We start from the raw sequence: 22,648 nt of genomic DNA on the forward strand, positions 1-22,648 counted from the left end.
TATAACCTATGATTGGAATAACGGATGGTCTATTGGGAGAGGGAAAAAGATATCCTAGATTTCATTTCCATAAAGCCCCATTAAGTGTCCCGTTTAAGTAAACCAAGTCTACAGTTTCATTAATCTCTTATTTCTATTTAGTTTTCTAGTGATCCGCCCTGTTCAGCGGATCACATAATTCTGGTAAATGGAGCTTTAAGACCATTCCTGTCCTGCCTCTCTGCAATCAAATTGTCCTTTCTAATTCCTTCTTGTGTGGAAATTCTGGAGCACTGTCCAAAGTTCATGTAAACTGTGTGTCTGTCCTTCCTACAGATCCTCCCACTATCACAGAATCCAAGAGCAACGAAGCCACCACCGGGCGGAAAGCTTCTCTCAAATGTGAGGCCTCGGCAGTGCCTGCACCTGACTTTGAGTGGTACCGGGACGACACCAGGTATGTACCAAACCTGCTGCACCTCCACTGCTCCGCCAGGTCTCCCCTGCTCAACAAGGGAAACCAGAAGCCGTAATGACAAAGCCAAGTCCGGCTGTAATTAGGTAGGCCTATCCGATTAGACTCTTCATTTTCCAAGGTTTTTTACCAAGTGCTTTGGGGCTGTAGATCTTTTTTTTTTTTTTTTTTTTTTTTGCGCTATGCGGGCCTCTCACTGTTGTGACCTCTCCCATTGCGGGGCACAGGCTCCGGACGTGCAGCCTCAGTGGCCATGGCTCACTGGCCCAGCCGCTCCGCGGCATGTGGGATCTTCCCAGACCGGGGCACGAACCCGTGTCCCCTGCATCGGCAGGCGGACTCTCAACCACTGTGCCACCAGGGAAGCCCCAGGGCTGTAGCTCTTAAACTGAACCCCAAAGCACTCAGGTTCCGTGCATAGGGTGAGGCAGGTGGTTCGGGGGGTAGTGTCCACCTGAGTGTCTTTCTTTCCTAGAGCAGAAATCAAAGCCTGATGAAACTCATCCATTCCCGAGTCTTCTCCATCAATGGACTTTGATTCTGATACTATGGGATTGCATGATTAAAATGAGGAATTGAGCAGTAACAAGCTCTACCTACTTCCTTTCTCTCCTTTTTCGCCAATATAATGATGAAAAAGAAATTACTATACCAAATCTTCATCAGTGTTTCTCTTTACTCTTCTGTCTTTGAACCCTCAGGATAAACAGTGCCAATGGCCTTGAGATTAAGAGCACGGAGGGCCAGTCCTCCCTGACGGTGACCAACGTCACTGAAGAGCACTATGGCAACTACACCTGCGTGGCTGCCAACAATCTGGGGGTCACCAACGCCAGCCTCGTACTTTTCAGTAAGTATGCCAATGCAGGGAGCTGCCTGGGAGACCAAGTTGATGGAGTTCTCCTGTGGAAAACTCGAAAATCATTCCCATATCTTTTAAAGGTAAACTTAAACAAAAATCAGTGTATAGCCACTGAAACAAAAACACAGGTTCACAATCCCTCTGTGTAAAATGAGATTTACAAGTGAATACCTCTCCTCTCTATTCCCTGGTGTACGTTTGATAACTGCCTTGGTTTTTTGTTTGTTTTTTTAGTTTAGTTTTTTTTTTTTTTTTTCCTGGTTGGTTAAACTGTAAGAATATTCAGAGAACAAAAATCTCTTTGGTGATGGTCTCTTTAAGGAACAGAGATGGTGTAAGATCGTGGAAAGTGGATGGCACTTAAAAAATGGCAGTGATGGGAGTGATTGAGGGAGAAATATTCAGTGAGGATGGATAAGGTGCTGGGAGAAGGGAGAGGCTGTAAAAAGAAAGTGTATTTTTAACAACACAAGAGGAAGGGTGGAATGACTGATTAAAACATAATAGAAAATCTAACGGAGGAAAAACGTTGCAGAAAGGTTTCCATGTGACAGCAGGAAACATTACTTGTCTGTTATATTTTTGGAAGAGAGATGGGATGGTGAGAGAGAGGACCAAAGCTGCTTCTTCTGAAGACCAAAGAAGGTCCTCAAGGCAGACTAAGGAAGGACAAGTGATTTTAAGTTAATAGTATTAATAAGAAAGCCCACCTTAGAGCCTTTCCCTTGAGCAGCATGTTGTAGTCAGATACCTGACCCCCTGCCTTGTTGGTCTGGCAGCTATGAGCACAGAATCAAATGCCTCCTGAGAAACAGAAGTACGATGGGTGAGATCAGGGGAGATGATGACACTTAGAATAGGAAAATGTTTATCAGAATAAGTAAAACAAACAAAAGGGTTAGCATGTGCTGGGCTAGACAGTTCATTTGGACTAAAAGAGAAAGTCCAACAAATTTATTATTATTTTGAAATAATAAGCCACTAGGAATTTGTTTTTCTTCACAGGCTGAATTGGAAAATTTAGAAACACTATGACCAGGATAAATGTCTCCATCTTGCTTTATTCAGTTTAGATGAGCCTTCAAGAGAAAAGTTTTTAGGAGAAAAATCAATTTAAGTGATAGTTCCCTCGAAACGTAGTATTAAAGCCATTTTACAACTGCTCAAGATCCAATCCACTTATTAAAAAAAACCACCACAAACTATTCTAAATTTGGCCTTCAGTTTCTCATTCATAACGCCCGTTGACTTCCATCTGTACATGTGATGGGATACAGCTATGCTACAAATGCTGCATCAATATGAAGTTTAAAATTCATATCCCTGTTTACTTGTCTCCAAAGACCAAACATCAGTGTTCTTTACTTAAGCTAGAGACGTCGATATCTCAAAACACTTGAGAAGATATTTATTAAGAAATGTACTTACCTGTTTCATTCCTGACATTAGGGATTCCATAAATAGGGGAGGAAATAGCCTCAACTATGAATTTGAGATTCTGACAAATCTAAGGTGAGCTGATTAAGTAGAACATACACTTAACAAGAGGTTTTGTAGGGATTGGAAAAGAGAAAATGGGATAATTGGATTAGTTAGAGAAAGCGAGCCACTATAAATTTGCATAAAAGTATGCAAATTTCCTTTTCTTGTTATCCCACCCAGAAAAAGGACTGTGCTAATGATATTTTTCAAATAATAAATACAATGATACCTGTAGACTGAGAGAGAGGATGGGGAAGGATAGAAGGATGGAATAGGCTCTATGATAGCCTATTTTTCACAGGTATGAAAGAAAGAAAGAGACAGAGAGAGAGAGAGAGAAAGGGAGGAAGAGGGGAAAAGGAAACATTCGAGGAGGAGAGGAAGAGCGTGGACTAGGTCAAAGATAATAGAGATACTGCTGGTCTGCTGGTGGTGAGGAAAAGTAATCTCAAGCCCTGAAATACCATGGTCCTATTCACAAAAGTCCACTTAAAGTACTCAACCCAGTAAGACTAAGAAATGTCAAGAATCTTAGAGAACTTCTGTTCATAAACTAAGAATCAAGAAATTGGGCAAGTAGATCATGGTCATATTGCCCTTGATGATTTCATAGAAGTTACCCTCATTATACCTATGAGAAGAGTACAGGGCCATGATGAGTGATGTGCTCCTTCGGTGGGCCCTCTTCGAGGCAGCCCGCACTGGCACCAGCTCTGCACACCGCAGCAGGCACAGGAGAGGAAGCACAGGCCTCAGAGTTCGGCTTAGAATTGATTTCCCACCTGATGGGAAAGTTAGGGAGTGTCATACCTACAGAAGAATAGAACACAAAAGGTCACTGGGCTTTGAGGGGAAAAGAAGCTATTAAAATTGTCAAACATTAGCGAATCTACTGTCGTCCTATTTCTTCGACACTTTAAGGAGGAAGCTCTGCTCCTTGTGTCACAGGAATGGCAATTCCACCACAACTGCCTTGCCACCATGGTTTGGGTTTGGGAGATGTGTTGTTACAGCCTTCATAGCTGGATCTTTAAGAATAAGGCTCTATGGTAACCAATTTACACAGGTAAAAGGTGGGGAGGAGAGCACACACAAGGGAGAGGAAGAGAAAAAAATGAAGAAAAAGAAAGTACATGTGTGAGCAGATTGCCTATCACTTAGATTCAAAGTAGATGGGTTTATTGGGAAGAAGGAAGACACTGCTGGTGGCGGTACTTTTCCACAGAACAGGGTCAGGAGGGGAGAGATGCTTGGGAGGGGCGGCCGTAGCCAGCACCCGTGACAGAGAGCACTATGTGGGCAGCGGGATGCTCTGCTGACCCAGCCAGTCCAAAGCAGACAAGACAGCTGGTGAGCTGCTGCCAGCCAGAGGCAGCAGCAGGCAGAAACCCAGAGCCGGAGCCCCTGAAGAGTTCATGATTATCCATCTTCACTGGTGCATCAGCACATTTTCCATGTCCACCGCAGTGACGTGCTGACTTTGTACGGTGTCAGTTTGCGGTCACTGATACATCTTGTCCTCCACCACGTGCATACATATGCTTCTTCACTCTCTATTCAAATATTATCTTCAAAGGGGTCAAAATGGGGGCTTCCCTGGTGGCGCAGTGGCTGGGAGTTCTCCTGCCGATGCAGGGGACACGGGTTCGTGCCCCGGTCCGGGAAGATCCCACATGCCGCGGAGCGGCTGGCCCGTGAGCCATGGCCGCTGAGCCTGCGCGTCCGGAGCCTGCGCTCCACAACGGGAGAGGCCACAATGGTGAGAGGCCCACATACCGCAAAAAAAAAAATTTAAAAAGGTATCAAAATAATTGAATGAGAGTGCAAGAATACCTTGTATTCATAGTCATTTTTCCTAAGCCAATGGAGGCATTCCTTTCTCATTTGTCTTGTCTTCCATACATTCTAGTATTCTGTTTATTAAGGATCCATTCCCTTAGCCTACATATCCAAGTAACGCCTTTTATATCTTTTTTTCATCCTTGGCAAAGTGTTACATTATATCATTTCTCTGTACACATTAATCCATGGTACAATGTATACAGTCAAGGATTCCGCTCCTTAGTTTTTGTAAGATGTGGGAATATGTGTCACATGGGTGAAGACTTGGACTTCTGGTGATGCCAAGAGACATTCCATTGTCAGCATGTGTAGCATAACAGAGTCCATGTATCCACACTGGTGACTGCAAGCCATCCACAAAGGAAACCTTATCTTGTTTTATTGCTTGCACTGAGTTATTTTTAAAGCAACAGGTAGGGAGGAAGAATAAGGGAGATGATTTTAATGTCATCACTTCTTATCAAGTGAGTATGTACAAGGTACTCTGCACATGTGCCGAACACTTAACATACGTGACCTCACGTAATCATCAGCACAGCCTTATTAGGCACTCATATTTCTCCATTATTCAAAGAGGTTAAGTAACTAGTGCAACTAAGTAAGGCTGCTGGGATTTAAATTCGGGTAATCTCCTTCCAGGGTCCAGGCTCTAAACCAACACATTATCTAGCTTTGTATATGTAGGGAAAATGTTAGGAGATGTATCTTTTGTAGTTTGGAGGTGAAAAGACATCTAACTTCTTTCTCCTTCTTTCACTTAATGATATTTTTTCACTGAATATAAATATTGTTATATTCCTTCCCACCCAGGGACACTACTTCCACCACCTCCCACTTCCATTTCCATTAACCCTCCCCAGCCTGAGTCCACTAGATTAGTGAGACCGTTGGTTCATCTTTGGCACATTGAGATTTTGAGCAGAGAGTCCAGCCTACTGCTCAGCCTTTGACTCTATAGGCATGTCAAAAGAAGGCATTCGTCATGTTAAAGACAGTCCTACTGATCAGTTACCTTCTACTTTAGAGAAATGTGTGGATCGATAAGGTATTTTGAGGCTGCTGAGAACAAAAGAATAAAAATACAAAAAAATCTACACTGAGCCATACCACATCTGTGTGTAGGAGGTTTTAAATTTTTCTTTTTAATTTTAAAAGATCATTAACCTGTAAACCTATACTTGATTAAATTTCAAGAACAACCTAAGCAACCCAGCACTGGAGAGAGCCCCTAAAATCAGGGCCTCCCTGCTTCTTTAGAAGTCATTTTAAGTTATTACCTTTGGGGCCCAGCATTTAAATATACACCACGTGATGATGCTAGTTAAGACTTGGCAAAGCCTCTTAACTAGCTACTACTGGATGCCATGTAATAAAGCAGTTTGAGCAGCTATTTGAACACTATCCACATGTAGTTTGAAAGCCCTCCTTATGAGGGCTCTCTGTGGATACAGTAGGAAATAGATGGGCACCAGGACTAGTTTTAGTTTTAAGAGTAGGCATTGAATACACCTACTTCCAGAGAGACCATTGACCATATCCAATACCCACTGGAAAATAAAAGAAAATCATATCTGAGTTAATAAATTACCTCTCTCTGTACACCCTACTCTCAACCCCAGCTTTTGCCATTTAGGTGCTTTTAATTCAGAGGGGTTTCTTTCAAAGTGTTAACTCCAGCTTAACTGTTTTTTATGGTGTCCGAGCAGAATCAGCCAATAACACCCTCCACCCCATTTAGCAGATAAGAAACCAAAGCTCATATTTAAGACTTACCAAGAGCCACAGCAGATCGTATTGGGGTAAACCTTGCATTCTATTCTTAAAACCTCCCAAGCAATTGATAAGCTATGTTGACCTCCTCACATACTAGCAGGAAAAAGACAGATCACATAACACCAAGGTTCCTGCTCTCCCCTACGTTTAAATGTTAAAAGTCGGAGATTTCTTTTTCATTTTAAGTGGTATTTACTTCACTTTACACTCTTACAGGAGCGCATAAACCCTGGCATAAACTACAAAATACAGCGAAATTATGGTGGAAGAATAAGGATAAAAAGCTAGGATGGGGAAGCATCTAAGAAATGATAAGCCAGTAGGATGAAATTAAGAGAACAAGAATAACTAATGGGGTGTGATGGGGCTAAGATGATGATAACAGGGTGGGAAATCATTGAAGAGGCAATGAGAGGGGGGTGGATGAGATGTTTAGCAATATAAATGGTCTTGTCGAAATGAGGGCAGAGTGCATTTACCCAGGTGTGAACAGTGTGATGAGAAAATATTAAGCTGAGTCATTTAAACAGTCTGAATAATAATTGTAATAAGAATAAAATAAGATAGATATAGTATAATATGGGACAATGGTCTCCAACTGCTCTATAAATGCTGAAGGCAGTTTAGCTATTTATTTTCAAAGCTGGAAACTTAATACCAAATAACCAGTGGAGGTTTAAAACATTTTTCTCCTTGACACTTGTGTAACTAAGACACATTTTTTCACTGTGCTATTATTGACTTGTACCATCTTAATGCACTTATAAAACTTTGGCATTTAAGCCACACCTTTCATCCAAGAAAGGAAAGCTCACTCTTCAAGGAGACTGGGTTTTCTTAGTGTCCAGATGTATTGAGTGCCCAAATTCCAGGCAAAATCTACTCTTCTAAGCTTATGACACAAGACGGCAGGCAGATCAGATTTGAATGTGCACATATGCTTTTCTTCTTATGGTTTTGATTTTTGTTGATTTTCATTTATCACTGGTCTTTATCTAACCAAGCTGCTAGGAGGAATGTAGAAAAGTATTATGATTACATTACATTATAGGGTTTGGGGGTAGCAAGTAATGCATCCTATCCCTAATGCAACATTCTATCTTTCTGAAAGAGCCCCAGAGGAGGATTTAGAGTTAAACCTGGGTTTTGATGAGACAAATAGAGGATACCTTAAAGCCTGAACTCTTTCAGCACGTTCAATTTATGGTCAGTAGCTTGGGGATGGGACTGTGAGCGACTCATAAGCTGAGGCTCTAGTGTTTAAAAGAAAAGCACATCTTACTACTGAACAGGATGTGTCATCAAGCAAATCTGACTGGTGATCAAACTTAAGATGAGATTGTATTATCACAAGGGGGTGGGGTTAAGGAAAAGACTAAAAATCAGATTTTATCATGCCAAGAAGCTTAGTATCTTTGCATTACTCTTGCACTGATATCAGTAATGTGGAAGGAAAAATCTGAGGGAAAAATTGAATTAGTATTTACCAAAATAAATTTTCTAGATGCTTGGCTAAAGCTGATATGAACTGTAGGGCTTAAAGGGAGGAAGGGAGTCTTTAGTTACCACAGGTTCATCTGTCAAAAGTTAAAGAGCCCAGAACCAGGGCCAAGATGCATGACCTGAATTTGATCACTGCTAATTTAAATACCCTCAATACCAACACCCCCCAAAATCTGTAATCTTGGTGGATTTTCCAGAGGAGGGCAGGATCCTGTTTGTAGGGTTACCACAATAAGGTGTTATCCCCTATTCTGGCTAATTTTTTTAAAGACTTGGGATGTTAAAGTTTACTAATAGCTCTCTGATAATTTAGTGTTGGCTGGAAGGACAGACAAATGCTTTACAGGAGATGATATGATCCCGTAGGCATGAAAATTCATCGTTTTATAATTGAGTAGCTAAACATGAGTAAGATATATCTATATCTATCTATATAAATGCTCCATGATGCTTACTATTTTTTCCCCTTTAGAGCGTGTTTTACCCACAATCCCCCACCCCATTCAAGGTCAGTATGATTTTTATCGTTGTATTCTGTTGCTGGGTCATTCTCCATCACCTATAATGTGCAAAACACAAAAAGAATTGACAAAATTCGCACACAAAAGGAATCATTTTTTTCTTTAAACCTTCAAAAAAAGGTCAATCGATTGCCCTCACACTAGTTGAAAGACAGGTAACTGGTCTGTACCTGACCTAACTTCAAGTTGGTCACTAACTGGGGAGACAGTGCTAAACTCAGACAGCAATTTTTTGTTCTATTAATACATATTACAGGTAACTATGAACTCACATATTTGGAACACTGCTGGTTAAATTCTGTAGCTCACAAAAAATATGAATCCTCTAACTGACCGCCTGATACAATCCAAATCTGAAGTCATTTGTATTACTTGTAAAAATGAATTTATCTATTACCAAAGGTTGAACTCAGCCAGATTACAAGGACATTACCTTTTCTTAAAATCTTGGCCAATGTGGGGGCGTTTCCTTTTAAACATAACTATTTTAGAAAACACAAATAAGAAAACAAGGTAATCATTCCATATTCCTTTTCACAGAACTTTCTACACACTCAAATTAAATTTTGCCTTCTACATCACGTTTAGCTGCAAGTGCAGTGCAGCCCCGACCTTCTAGCTTAAGGGCATTTAAAGGCAAATTGGCAAATAAAATTAAAACAATAAAAAAACCTGAAATGAAACCAACCTACCATTGAAATTAAATTCCAGAAAAGTGATTTGCAAATAACACTCAAAGACTTGAGAAAAAATGGAAAGTAGGCCATGTGGAGCCTAGTGTGGAAAAAATAAATCCAATTAAACAAGATTGTTGTATACACTCTGAAGGAAATGTGCTCAGAATTAAAGGTAGGAAGCTGTTGTTTTATAAGTTTGAAGATGGATCATGTTTCATTAACACTTGTCCAAACTAAAAATTAGGCCAGAATTGGGTATAGATATGGAGAGTGTCAATAATGTGATGTTTTGCATATGTATGTATTCACATATATGCAAACTTATTTTAATTATATTAGAAATGAGAATTGCAAGGTTTCAAGGATCAACTAGACAGCTTAATAAAAGAAGTATTCTTAAATTTGAAGTAGGGGCCAAACTATTTTTAGAAGAACTCTGTTGAATAGAATTCTTCCCTAAAACATTGATGAAACCTGTTTCTTATCCCAGTCACTAAAAATAAGACTGTTAAAATGTGCCTGTTTTTTAGACTTGACAAGAAACTCAGTGTTCATGGAAAGCATCCCATTTTGAATTCCTGACATGCCACAGTCATTTTAAAACATTTATCTTCTACTGTTGCTGCAGAGATTGACAGCATTTTATCATGTTGCCATCTTGCAAATATCATGATGTGACAAACATGCACATATGCGTTTGTCCCAATGGGTAACATTTTCAAAGAGGTCATGCTCCATCCAAGATGGGCTTTGTACAGTGTCACTCTTACTCGAGGTATCCTTTGTGAGAGCAGTTCTACAGCCACAAAGTCAAATATTGTATCTGATCACTCTTTATGATATATATAACATTGAACAAAACAAAGCCAGACACTGTTCACAAAGGACAGCTGTTTGATGTTGAAAAACAGTTTGGACCAGGATGGAGCATGTGGGATTTTGTTGAACTTGTTATTTTCCCACAAACAGAACTGTTGATTGGAGAATGACCCTAGTTTGATTTCACATTGTAGATAGACTGTTGTCGATAACTTCCATAGATCCAGTAGTTTTAGAGAATAGAGTTTATCTTACTACTAATACTTAGGGCTTCTGCTCGTAGAAATTGAAAAGCTGTTCATGGAGACTTGGGGTAGCTGGTGAGAGAGGTAGTTGTAGGAAGTGCCCTCTTAAGTTTCCTGTTCCTTACCAGGACTTTTACTTTCTAGAATCAAATCTGTTTTCTTCTCTTCTTTCCAATCAAGATGGCAGCCCATGTGAAATACAGTTTCCTGTGGAAAAAAATACTAACATATGGGATCCTTAACCCTTTTTATAGAGCCCCTTGTGTACTGAAATATCTAAGAAAAGATGACTGCCTCACTGTGGTCGTAACTATAACACGAGACACCTTCATTTAATTAAGCATTATATATTGTCATCATCTATGTGCAATCCTACCTTTCCCTCCTAAAGTGTGAAGATGTCTATAAGCAGATGGTTGATGCAAATGGCTTGAAGGATTTTTGAGCCAATTAATTTCCATAAGGTGTTTTGAAAGTAGGAGAAAGTCCCCAAGCTCCTTTACTCTCCTCCCATCATAAAAAAAGAGAACTTTCCCTCCTACTTTCCAATAACAGGAACACATGTTTAATTTCAGCTGCTTCATTGTTAATATCTCTCATTGGAGGGTCTCCCCTCCTACCCCCTCTCTACATGGCTCATCAAGGTGACTGGGGATAAGCAGCAGAGTTGCAGCAGGAATGCAGTCCTAAACCTCTTCAAGCTGTGATTTAAAAAAAAAACAAGGCTCAGTAAATCAAATGTGTTTCCCTTGGGTTTCCTTCATCACATTGCTTGATTTTCTGCAGTGATAATAATAATACTGGAATTACACCAAAGGATAATTTGTATTGTCTGCAGCCAATCAGAAATTTTCAAACTTCCTTTCCTCTTATGCCCAAAACAAAACCAAACAAAAAAATCAGGGTGCTTCCCTGCTCCTTAATTTAAAAGATAGATAAATAAATAAATAAATAAATAAATAAATAAATAAATAAATAATAAAAGAGTGTGCCATTTTTTATCTGTTTCTGATAGGTGTTTTTTCCCATTCATTTAAATTTAGGTTTATTTATTCTGAAATGAGTCCTGAATTGCATATATTTGCATAACTACCCCTGACTACATCGCTGCAGAAAATCCACTGAATTGTAAAATGAGGAAAGAGGTAGCTCTAAACGTCTGAGGGAACTTTTCTCAGTTTGTTAGTCTCCAATCATTTCCTGAGGGCTCTGAATACTGAGAATCGGGTAACATTGCTCCCGTATCCTCCCTATGCACAGCCCCTCATGACGGACGTGCACCAGAGATGCTCTCACATTTAGAAGGACCACAGGTGCAGAATGAGGTGATGAAACCAGCCTCCCGAAGTAAAAATAAAGGGAAAGAAGAGAAAAGGACAAGAGCAAACCACCGTTGTGTGTTTATCACCCTCAAGTGAAGAATTCCCTCGAGCTCAAGGCTCTCTGGCCACAATTGCTGCCACTTAAAAAAAAAAGAAAATTAATAACCCTGGAATCTGTCTACCCTGTTTGCCTCCCATCTGATTATTTATTCCAAGTGAACAGCCTTTCCATTCACTAACCCCGTGTGGCTAGTAGGCTTGGGAAATGTTTGAGATTATCTTCCAGGTTCAGGCACTGCACTGGGTTTGTTCACAGCTGCTTGCCATTCCGTTCCTGTTTTTCCATTGATAAAACACATTGTGCATGGCTGGGTTTGCATGATTAATACAGCTGTCTAAAGCTCACTCTGAAAACAAAACACGCCCCACAATTAAAGTTAAAAAAAAAAGTTAATATCCACAAACAAACCAGGCTTGCAGAAATCTGCACTCCTCCTGGCCTGCTTCCTCCCACAGGGAGACTGGTATTGCTATGGGTGGGCCTGGCATCTGAACAGCCAGATTCTATCTCTAGAAAGAGGAGATGTACCTGTCCTCAGCTGGCACTCCCAGGAATGGGTTCTCAAATCAGACTCCACTGGCAAGGAATGAAAACAGGGAGAAAAATCCTACAAAGATCCCATGCTGTGAAGGTGGCTGGACTATCCATACAGCTTCATTTACTTTCTGTAGGATATTATCCCAGGAATCAATGAGAGAATGCTTCTTTTCTGCTCCTTATTATAACGGCAGTTTTACCTTGTCTAATAAAAACGGTAATATTAATAATAACAATAGCTAACATAGATAGTGGGCTTCTCCTGTAATAGAGTTCTAAGCGCTTTTGCATGTATTAATCCAATTAGTCCCTACACCCCTAGGAAACTAACATGCACCTTCTCCTACACTTTCAATCATCAAAGTACACCCAAATTCCAATCTACTCCTTGCTGCACCCAGGCACATATATAAATCTATAGTACATTATAAATAACCATTATGTATGCACTCATGTTCATTAGATATGTATTAGATATATCTGTCTAATGAATTTTAAACACTCATCTAATTTATTTTATGTATTATAATTCTTATAATATATAATACAGTTGCCTTACAATCCATACACTTTTACAAAGTCCATTTCCAGACCCACTCAACACACAGAGTTGTATGCCCAACTCACGCAGAGATTTGAAAGCATCCATCTTTAAAAAACATGAGCAGAGCTGTCTGGCATCGGCACATCTAATTTCACACACTTATTCAGGCTGATTTACATACACACCTCTATTAATCATGGATAATTACTAGCATTGTTCTCTTTAATTCAGTTTTTCCAACTGTGAAATGGGAAAGAAATTATATTTTTCATGCCTACAAGCTCAAATGGTGTTTTAAATAATATATAAATAGAGCTTCAATTTCCTAGAAAGAAAGCATATTGAATGCAAAATGATCGTATTCAGATACACATATGTCTTATAATTCTTAAAGATGTACTTATAGTTAAAGATGTGCTTGTATCATGTATCATGTTGCCTGGATATTAGTTAGATAAAAGTTTGGTTTGGCTTCATTATAGTTTGACATATTTTGACTTCTAGGGATGTCTGAAATGCCCAAACTGCTAACAAGTTTAAATAGAGAAGTATCCCAAGGTCAGATAAAGAAGACTTTTCATTATTTTTCACCACCATCATAATACTACACTTAAGAGGAGCTGCCAGCTGCACAGTTCCCTACTATGTGGCACACACTCATACACTCATGCACTTGCTGTGGATGCCCGTATGCACATTGCCACCTGTCAGACTAATCCATAATGATCATCAGTCTAAAAAACCTGCCCTTTTTTTTCTGCTCAAAGGTGTAAAGCATGTCCTAGGAACAGCTTCAGTGTTTAAGTACATTTCTCCTTTCCCACTAGGTGATGGAAACAAGGGTCTTGTTTTTTTTTTTAATAGAACTTAGGTAGCCACATCAACACAAATTTACAGCAGAATCATGGTCCCTGATTAATACAATGAAGATGATTTAAGAGTTGACATGAATACCTGGCAACCACCCTCTGACTCCTTTAATGGGAACAGGAGTCTGACTTCCTCCCGGTCTATCCCAAGTGGGATAGTTGTGCCAGTACTTCACCTAGAATCATTACTTCACCAGCCAATTCAATGATTTAGACCCAACTGTAATAGGTACCCCAAACCACTGATTTAGACCCAGTTGTAACAAGCACTTCTCTCTGTTGAATCCACTTCTGTGTTTTGCTCTTTCACCTCTTCATTATTCCTTCTGCCCTGTTTCCTAAACGGTTCTTGTTCTCTCCCTGTTAAAATTTTCTAGCAAGAATAATTCTGAAATTTATTCACGCTCTTATTTAAATGTCCAACAGAAGCTTGGAAGTGTTACCTCTCTCAGAATTTATATTTAGCTTCAAGCTAAATGGGTAAAAATCCTACAGCGTCAATTTAAAGGAAGGAGAATTTTTAGCCCTGGGACTCTTTTCTGATGCCTTTTCCTATTTTCCTAGTCTGGATCTGCCTACATCAGTCAGCCTTTCCTGGTGATCTCCCTGTATTTATGCCTTGCTGTGCTATTTCGATTTCTAGAGCCAGCAGGGACTTGAAGATGAATATTTTTTTAAAAATCCAAGCTCCTACTAAATTTTAATTTGATGGAAATATTTCTCTTCTATGAGCTTTATGAGAAAAAAAATATCTTTCAAAGTAACAATTACATTTTGGGATTAAGTTTGAGTAATTGACAGTCTTGTCTTTTTAATTAAAAGGAAGAAAGCCGCCTAAGAAGAGCTCAGTGAGATTTGCAGCAGAAAATGTTAGCATGCTGCCCCAAAGGGTGAGAAGATCAGGATCTTGAATGGACAGAAAATGCTGATGCAGGCCCCTCTGGTCTTTAGAGAGCTCGCCTCGGTGTTTGCCAGAGGATGACATTTAGCAGGAGGTAGCAATGTGCTGTGAGGAGCGTTGCTGGGTGTAGCCAGGAAGGAGGTCTTTTCACTGGAAGCTTCGCTCTAGGTTCAGAGACATGATATGGATCAAGAGTCCTTAAAGGAAGTGGCACTACTTAAGAGTTAAAAAAGAAAGAATACATATTCTTCCAAGAATTGAATCATCAATGCAGTCTCAGCCCCTGACACATTTCATAGTATAGCCCTGCAAAAGTATAATCTTTAATTTTTGTCTGCCCCATGGCTCCCTCTTTCCTTTTCACCTGAAATTCTTATTCCTGTTATCTGTATTTCTTGATCTTTTTCTCTACATTTTCCACCATATTCACCTTGCATTATGCATACACTCTCTCTTTGACATCCTTCAAATAAAACCATAGAAAAAGTTTTGGGTCTTCCCTGGTGGCGCAGTGGTTGAGAGTCCGCCTGCCGATGCAGGGGACATGGGTTCGTGCCCCGGTCCGGGAGGATCCCACATGCCGTGGAGCGGCTGGGCCCGTGAACCATGGCCGCTGGGTCTGCACGTCCGAAGCCTATGTGCTCCGCAGCGGGAGAGGCCACAGCGGTGAGAGGCCCGTGTACCGCAAAAAAGGAGAGAGAAAAAAAAAAAGTTTTGATGTTGTTAGCATTCACTTCTAAACACTGGTTACCAGCCATGCAAGCACCACAAAGCCATTATCCCATCTATCTGGAGGAAACATCTACTTCTGAAGAGGCAAGATACAAATTAACCTTAGTAACAACTTCTCTTATACAGTCACTCCGTCCCCACAATGTACTTTCATCATCACAAGTCATTTGTAGGTATTAAATTAAACAAGCACTTCCATAAGGGAAAAAAAATCAGCTTAAGGGGTCCCACCTTACATCTCCTCTTGTATACTGTGGTGAAGAAACAACACACCTGCCAAGTCAGAACACAGCATGACATAATGAGTTCGGAATTCCAAAGTAAGGTGTTCATTTGTACACAGATATATGATGGGGGTAGGCAGACCACTCACTAGGACTCCACTGAGAATTGTCAGCTATAGCGGCCACAAATCAGTAGGGGGAGAGACCTTACAAGTCATTTATCATGCTTCCTAATTGGACCCTGGGGAGTCAAGCACTGCCATAGTTTACTGCACTATTTTACTCATCACAATGCTGATTGTAAAAGAAAACGCTTCCGACATCTCTGTAACACATGTGTATGTTTCAATACCTAGACATTACCATTAACAGAGTATCTTTGCTATAAATCACAGCTATCAGTCCATTCTACTTTATCTGTCCCATACTCACAAGGGAGATTCTGCTTCAACCACTCACCTTCCAAACCTTGCAGTTCCGGTATGACTTTTAACTGCCTGAGAGGATATTGTTTGGGGCAACAGTAGCATCCTGTGCTTTCAAAAGATAAAAAAAAAAAAAAAGCAGTAAGAGAGAACTGTGCCTTGGCTGAGCACCCATTCTGTGCATCATCCCATCTTCTTTAGCCCGCACGGCACCAAGCATCCCCAGCCATGTTCTATGTTGGAAAGTTTCTTGGCCATTCTAAAGTGCTTTCTCAATTGTCCATGTGAATGTTTGGAGGGCAGAAGCAACTAAGAAAAAAAGGAAAGAAAGAAGGAAAAGCAGTAGCTTGCACTTCTCTTTGTTGAATCGCAAGTTAGAGAGTAACTTGGGAGATTTGTTCTATTTTCTTCCCTGGAGTTCCTGAATACAGGTAAGTTCATTGTTGAAAGCTGCTTACTTTGTGTTGCAGTGCTGAAAAAGATGGCATGCTCTCATCCATGGGAGGTTGGTCTTCCCTAAGGATCAGCCCTCCCATTCTATCATTAAATGAATAGTGTCACTTGTTCTGCATTTAGATGTACTCTCCATTTGCTTTTGCTTTGTAAAGTTCCTTTTAGAGTCCACATTTTCTTTTCCTCTGATTTCTAACCGTGAGGAACACAAGAAATAAACTTCATTCTCAAAGGGCAGTGCACACTAGTTTCTGGCCCAGATGAAGTTTATTTAACAATACACGATATTTTGATTACACTATTCATTCCCTCAAAAAAAAAAAAAAAAAAAAAAAAAGGACTATCCTAGTACTTTTTACATGCCAAGCTCTCAGCTGGATCTTGGGAAACACTGTGGAGAGCAAGCCAGACATGGCTTCAGTACTAATAGAGCTTACAGACCAGACGGGGCAGTAGATGATGAATTAAGCAATCACAGGAAAGTTTGCTAAGTTGAGGAAACCTGTGTGGTATATGGGGCGCACAGAACAGGGGCACCTTAGCTAACCTGGACTGGTCAGAGAGGCTTCCAGGTGAAAGTGAAGTTCAAAATTAAGGCAGAAAGGAGAGAAGGGAGAGAGGAACAGAACATCCCAGGAATGCAGAGGTCTAGAATCCAGGGAGAGCTGAACAACATGGTCTAATGAATTTTTAAAATCTGAAAAAAAAATACATTTTCCCCTAATAGTTTCTTACTTTTCCTTGTTTGCATCTGGCCTGTTTAAAAGAAAAGTGATAAACCAGTGGAGTTGAAAGAGAGGAGATGGGCGTTTCTACCCCTGTTACACATTTAAGACAAGAAAGAACACCCGTCAGCCTGATTGTACAGATATGTACGGGTAGTGTATACTGTATGGTAGGTAGTGTTACAGAGGTGAGTTTTCTGGAGGATGCTGAGAGCCTATTATCTAGCAGAACATCTAAAGAAAACTTTCAGCCTCTCAACAAGGAGGTTTGATAGTAGGTTTTTATTTTAGTTGTAGGAACGGTCAGGTCATATGGAGCCATTTGCGTTTTCCAGGAGCTGCTCTAGAACCTGGCAATGATGCTATGTTTGGAGTCGATGACACAGCAGGAATGACAGATAAATCACTGAGGCATCCTGGCGCTCCAAGTAGTACAGTCACTGCGAAGGGCCCAGAGCAGAACCGAGAACCGCCTTCACCAGGTTCTGCCCTGTGGCGGTCAGTGCCGCAGACGCAGGCCCTAGGGTAACTCTGAGCATACCACCTTTTTTAATCCCTTATCTTCCCTTATTTCCAATAAATAATCCCTTATTTACAAGAGCCTTAAAATCCCAGGAAATCTCACAAATTCACTTGTTATCTCTGCATTCAAATTCCATAGGCTAGTTACCTTGCTTCATGGTATTTGAATGTTTTTGATTTTGAAACTTGCAAAATGAAAACACATATTACATGGATTAAAGACCATCTTCAATTCCTTAGAATTTAAATCTAAAATGGATTCTAAAAAGGATCTGCAATTCACAATTTAGAGCATAGAAGTAGAGAGAAAGAAAACCAGACAGGAGGAAAATCTCTAGAGACCTACCCAAACCTGTTCTTTTTAAATCCTTTTTTAGCTAGTTAAATACATGAAGGCACAAAAGGCTTCAAATATACATAAAATGTATATTTTTAAACACGGACAATATAATCTACTTTGCCCCAACAATAAGTAGATTCGGGGCTGGGAGATAGCTCTTTATGAAATGAGATGACTGTTCTTTAATTCCATCGAGGGGCAGAGGCCAAGATTTTACCCACAGGTGCAATGGGCGTGTTCCAGGCACAAGGGCAGAAGCATTTGTTTCTTCTTTAAGACAGAAGGTTCATGTCTGGCCCTAATACCTTACTGATAGCTGATTCAAACAAATTTGCTTCTGGAATTTTTCTATCTTATGCATATTTTAGGTGGAGTAGCCCAGGGAAACTCCTTTATTAAACTTAGCACATTGGGCATTCTCTAACATTTTAATTCACTGATTATTAAAAATTAAACCTCTCAGGCTAAATAAGAAATCTGCAGGATTTGAGAAGGCTGACTTTGCGGTAAGAGACTTAATGAAACCCTCTCTTTATGTCAGGAGTGCTTAGTGAGTCTGCACTCTCTGGAACCATCCATATCACAACTGAGCAGAGCCCGTAGCAGTTAAAGTTAATTCGTGCATCTCTACTCACTCTACAGGGCAATTACTTCAAGCGTGCAGTCAGAAGGACCTCATAAAACCATATATTACATTTCTTATTGCATTGTCACTTCATGCTGTAAAGACGATGTTCCTTATAGAAGTCAGACCTCACCTATCTTAGCTTCTCTTTAGTTTTACTGGATGATACCAGCCAACTAAAAAGTGGAGGAAAACATTCATTCTCTTTGTAATGATGTCATCCCAAAGCTAAATAATCAGAAATTGATTATTTTCTTTTCCCCAGATTTAGAGTTTTTTTTTTAATGCATTGATTTGTTTCTATAAATAGTTTTCCATTCTGATAATAAATGTTATGTATCCTCATTATGGAAGAATATGAAAATATATGAAACTATAAAGAAGAAAATAAAGATCATATATAATCTCTCTCCCCAGAGATAGCACCATTAATAATGATATAAACAAATGTTTCGCCTGAATGTTTGAGCTGTCAGTGTACTATGAAATATTCAGGTTAAAACACCTAACTCGGGCTTCCCTGGTGGCGCAGTGGTTGAGAGTCCGCCTGCCGATGCAGGGGACATGGGTTCGTGCCCCAGTCCGGGAAGATCCCACATGCCGCGGAGCAGCTGGGCCCGTGAGCCATGGCCGCTGAGCCTGCGCGTCCGGAGCCTGTGCTTCGCAATGGGAGAGACCACAACAATGAGAGGCCCACATACCGCAAAAAAAAAAACACCTAACCCTTTCTCCTTTTTCTGCCCTCTCTGAGGCTGGGCCTGTTTCTGTGGCTTGCTCAAGGTCACAGAAGAGGCAGGTCCAGGAGTAGTGTTCCTGCCCCCAAGCTAGTGCTCTCTCCACAGGGACAAACACTCTCTCAACTCTTCCAGGTCCTAAGTCAAACCTGACTCATTTTACAAGAGATTTCCCTTGTGTCACCTCCAGGATTTCCAGTAAGAGTCCTCCTTTCAGATGTGGGTCCTCCTATGCTCTCTTTCTAAATTGGGGTATTAATACAAATTTGTCTTTTTTTAATGAAATGACCTTTTATTGTAAAAATATTTTCTCCAATTCCCTTTAGTATAGAATGTTTAGTTAGTAGAGGGTTGGTTCACTAATTGATGAGAATAAGGAATGAGTCTCGATTATTTTATCATATAATGAGAAATATGTCAGCATTAGTTTTGATTTGGATTTACGTATGCATTCACCACGGAGCTCTCACCATATGTCTAGGGTGGCAAAAAACTTGGTAAATCATTCATGTCTCTGACTCACTCCAAAACAGCATCAAACATCTGAAGTCCATTCCTGGTCACAGTCCACTCTAAGAGGAAAAGCCCCTAGGAGCATTTGAAAGTAAAGTGTAGGATTCCTTTCTGACACAAATCTAGCTAAGGTGGAGGCCAACTTCCCTTCTCAAATATTGATGACATGTTAAGACTTTTTAGTTTTCCCAACCAGTTTGATGTATTTTCCTAGTAGTCAGGATAATGATCAACCTATGAAATAACTAAGAAAACAGGAATAATCTTAAATGTTGACGCTTAGAACTATTTCTGTATTTTGGCTTTTCCCCTGAACTAGATGCAGAATGATTACTGTGATTCTCAGAGAACATTACTCTAGAAATACTAGGCATTAGGGTTTATAAAACGTGAAGATAGTAAAAGAGAAAATTTAGAACTCTAACAATCCAAATAGAAATCATAGGCATATCTTTTTCCTATGTAAAAAGGAAAATAATAATAATACTTGTAAGTAGAAGTGCTAATCCCTAAAGCCTCCAAGTAGAGCAGAGAAACCATTGAGAAAGAAATTAACAACTTTCAGAGTGTGGCTTTGAAAATTGAATTAATAAAAATGTCCCCCTTTTAAGCTACTATAGAAAAAAAAGGTTTTATTTTTCAAAACCTTGACAAAAAAAAAAAAAGAGCACAAAAAATCATAAATTCCCATGGAGGACCCTTAACAAATGTTATGTTTCAGGTCCTCAGCATCAGTGAGGGAAGAAGAAGCATCGCGTCGAATATTCTTATACATTAATTTCATTAAATTTCTTAGTGATTTTAACTCTGTCCCTCTCTTACTTTTCCCAGGCAACTGGAGGATAAAATCTGTGTTGAATTTGGACCCTCCGTCTCCCCTGAACATACACTCTTATTAATTCTGGCCCAGAAAAAAAGTGCGATTAGTTATTTTAAGTCCTGTAACATGTCATTTTCAAAACCTGAGACATATCAGAAGATTGGCCTCATAGAAAGAGTTGTGCCATATGCAACAGAGAATGTCTCCTTGCTCCAATGGCTGTGGTGTATTGAAAAGTGAGCCGTTTACATTCAAGTAACTACCCTGGAATTAGAACAATTGCACGAACAGTATAAACCACTAAACTCTACATATCCTACCTGTGAATTAGAATGAATGCTTATAAGCATAGAATTAGAGATAAGTTGTCAAGAGTCGAAGTACTGAAAATCAATTCTTCTCCTCATGGATTCGTTGTAACCTCACCTCCTCTCCCAGATAAAATTCAAAGAAGGCAAAATGCCAAAATAGCTCATAAATATAGATATGGAAATTTCCTCAGGTACTAAGGGAGTTACCAAACTGTAAACTCTAGAGCTTCCAGTGAAGCATCCCTCACCTTCACAACACTCACTGTAATTACAGAGAAAGAGAGAGAGAGAGAGACCTAATTATACCACATAATGGCAGATGAGAGAAAAGACTAAATCTGGCCTTTGAACAAAAGAACATCTTGGGTTTTTATTTTCTAAGGTTTAAATTTCATGAGTTCTTAAATAAAGCTTAGCCCTCCAGAAAATTTTCTACCTGCCAGGGATTTGGGGACTAATGAAAGGACCTCCCAGCCCCATATGGTTCTTTAAATGACTGTGAATTCCCAACAATCATTTTGCCTTTGTGTTAAGGCATAGTGGTTTCAGAGAATAAAATTTCCCCCTACCTAGAATCTTAGGGAGGGCAGCTCTTAAAGTATTGATTGATTAATTCATTCACTCAGTCACTCATTCATTTATTCATTTATGTACTCAGACACTTATTCAGCAAATCTATTGAACACATACTCTGCGCTAGAGAAATAGTGAGCTGAGGCTACAGTAGTGAACAAGGAAGACATTGTCTATGCCAATGAGAAAAGCCCAGTCAGCTCTTTCTGATGCTGCATGTTTGTATAACACGGCTGGTTCTAAAGAATCTGAAAGTCAAAAGTCAAAGACAGATTAGCATAAATAACTTCATCAAGGCACTTGCTTCTTCTAGTATTAAATTATTTTTCCCATTGCCTCCTTGTACGCCTTCGTCAGGAGCTGAGATCTAAGCATATGACAATAATGCTTCCACAGAAGTCTAGAACTGTCTCTGTACCAGAACCCCCCAAAATTTTGTCCATTGTATTGCTGCAGATTTATCTTTTTATTTTACTATTTAGACTGGCACTGCCATGCTTACTTTTTAAGTGTATTTGCTAAAGCAAGATCGACGTATGGAGAGAAGTCTTCGAGAGGCATAAAAATGGTAGGTTTCAGGTATATTCTAATGGGTATGTCCAGGGAATCCCTACAGAATTGGTATATCCCTGGCAAGGCAATTTTACTCAAGAACCTGAGATTGCCTTCACGTTGGAAAAGAAAGAATAATTGTCAGTTGTTAGGGACCAAAAAAAATTTTTTTTTCTTGCCTGTAATAGGAAAGACTCCTTTTTGCAAATAACATTTCATGCCTGATCTTAAAAAATAATAATTTTTTTTCTCACTACTGCCACCTCGTGGACAAAGGTGATTTACTTTAGACGGCGCAAAGGAACATGTCTTAGTATTACCACAAGATGGCAGCATACAACCAAGTTTTCAAAGAGCCCCGCTCAAAAAAATACGGGATTTTGCTCCTCAAAAGAGAATGTTCTATTCTAACAGAAGAGGATGAGTAGGAAATAATTGTACAAAATAAGCGCTCTGTTCCCTTTTTCTAAGTACAAATGGAATTCCAAGTGTTAAGATCATTAGTATTTCACAAACTAGTTCATTTATTGCAATAGGGAAGACTTCCTAAAATATAACTGGTAAGCTAGTTTGCTTTTTAAAGATATTTTAAACAAGTGTATATTTTTATCTGAATTTTTGTGACATTTTCTTCATAGAGTGTAGTATTTGAGCAATGTTTTTAAATTCTTTTGTTGAACTCTTTTT

The 22,648-nt window shown here is 39.6% G+C and overlaps 1 protein-coding gene across 1 annotated transcript in view; it reads left to right on the forward strand.

The window, feature by feature from the left end:
- Positions 1-22,648, forward strand: part of LSAMP (limbic system associated membrane protein) — a 644,611-nt gene that overhangs the window by 607,973 nt on the left and 13,990 nt on the right. The window contains exons 5-6 of the mRNA XM_082625495.1: positions 316-436; positions 1,156-1,304. Coding sequence (XP_082481621.1) covers positions 316-436; positions 1,156-1,304 — 270 coding nt within the window. The remainder of the gene's footprint in view (positions 1-315; positions 437-1,155; positions 1,305-22,648) is intronic.

This window comes from Mesoplodon mirus (genome assembly GCF_964341445.2).
Source record: "Mesoplodon mirus genome assembly, chromosome: 6".
Lineage (NCBI taxonomy): Eukaryota > Metazoa > Chordata > Mammalia > Artiodactyla > Ziphiidae > Mesoplodon > Mesoplodon mirus.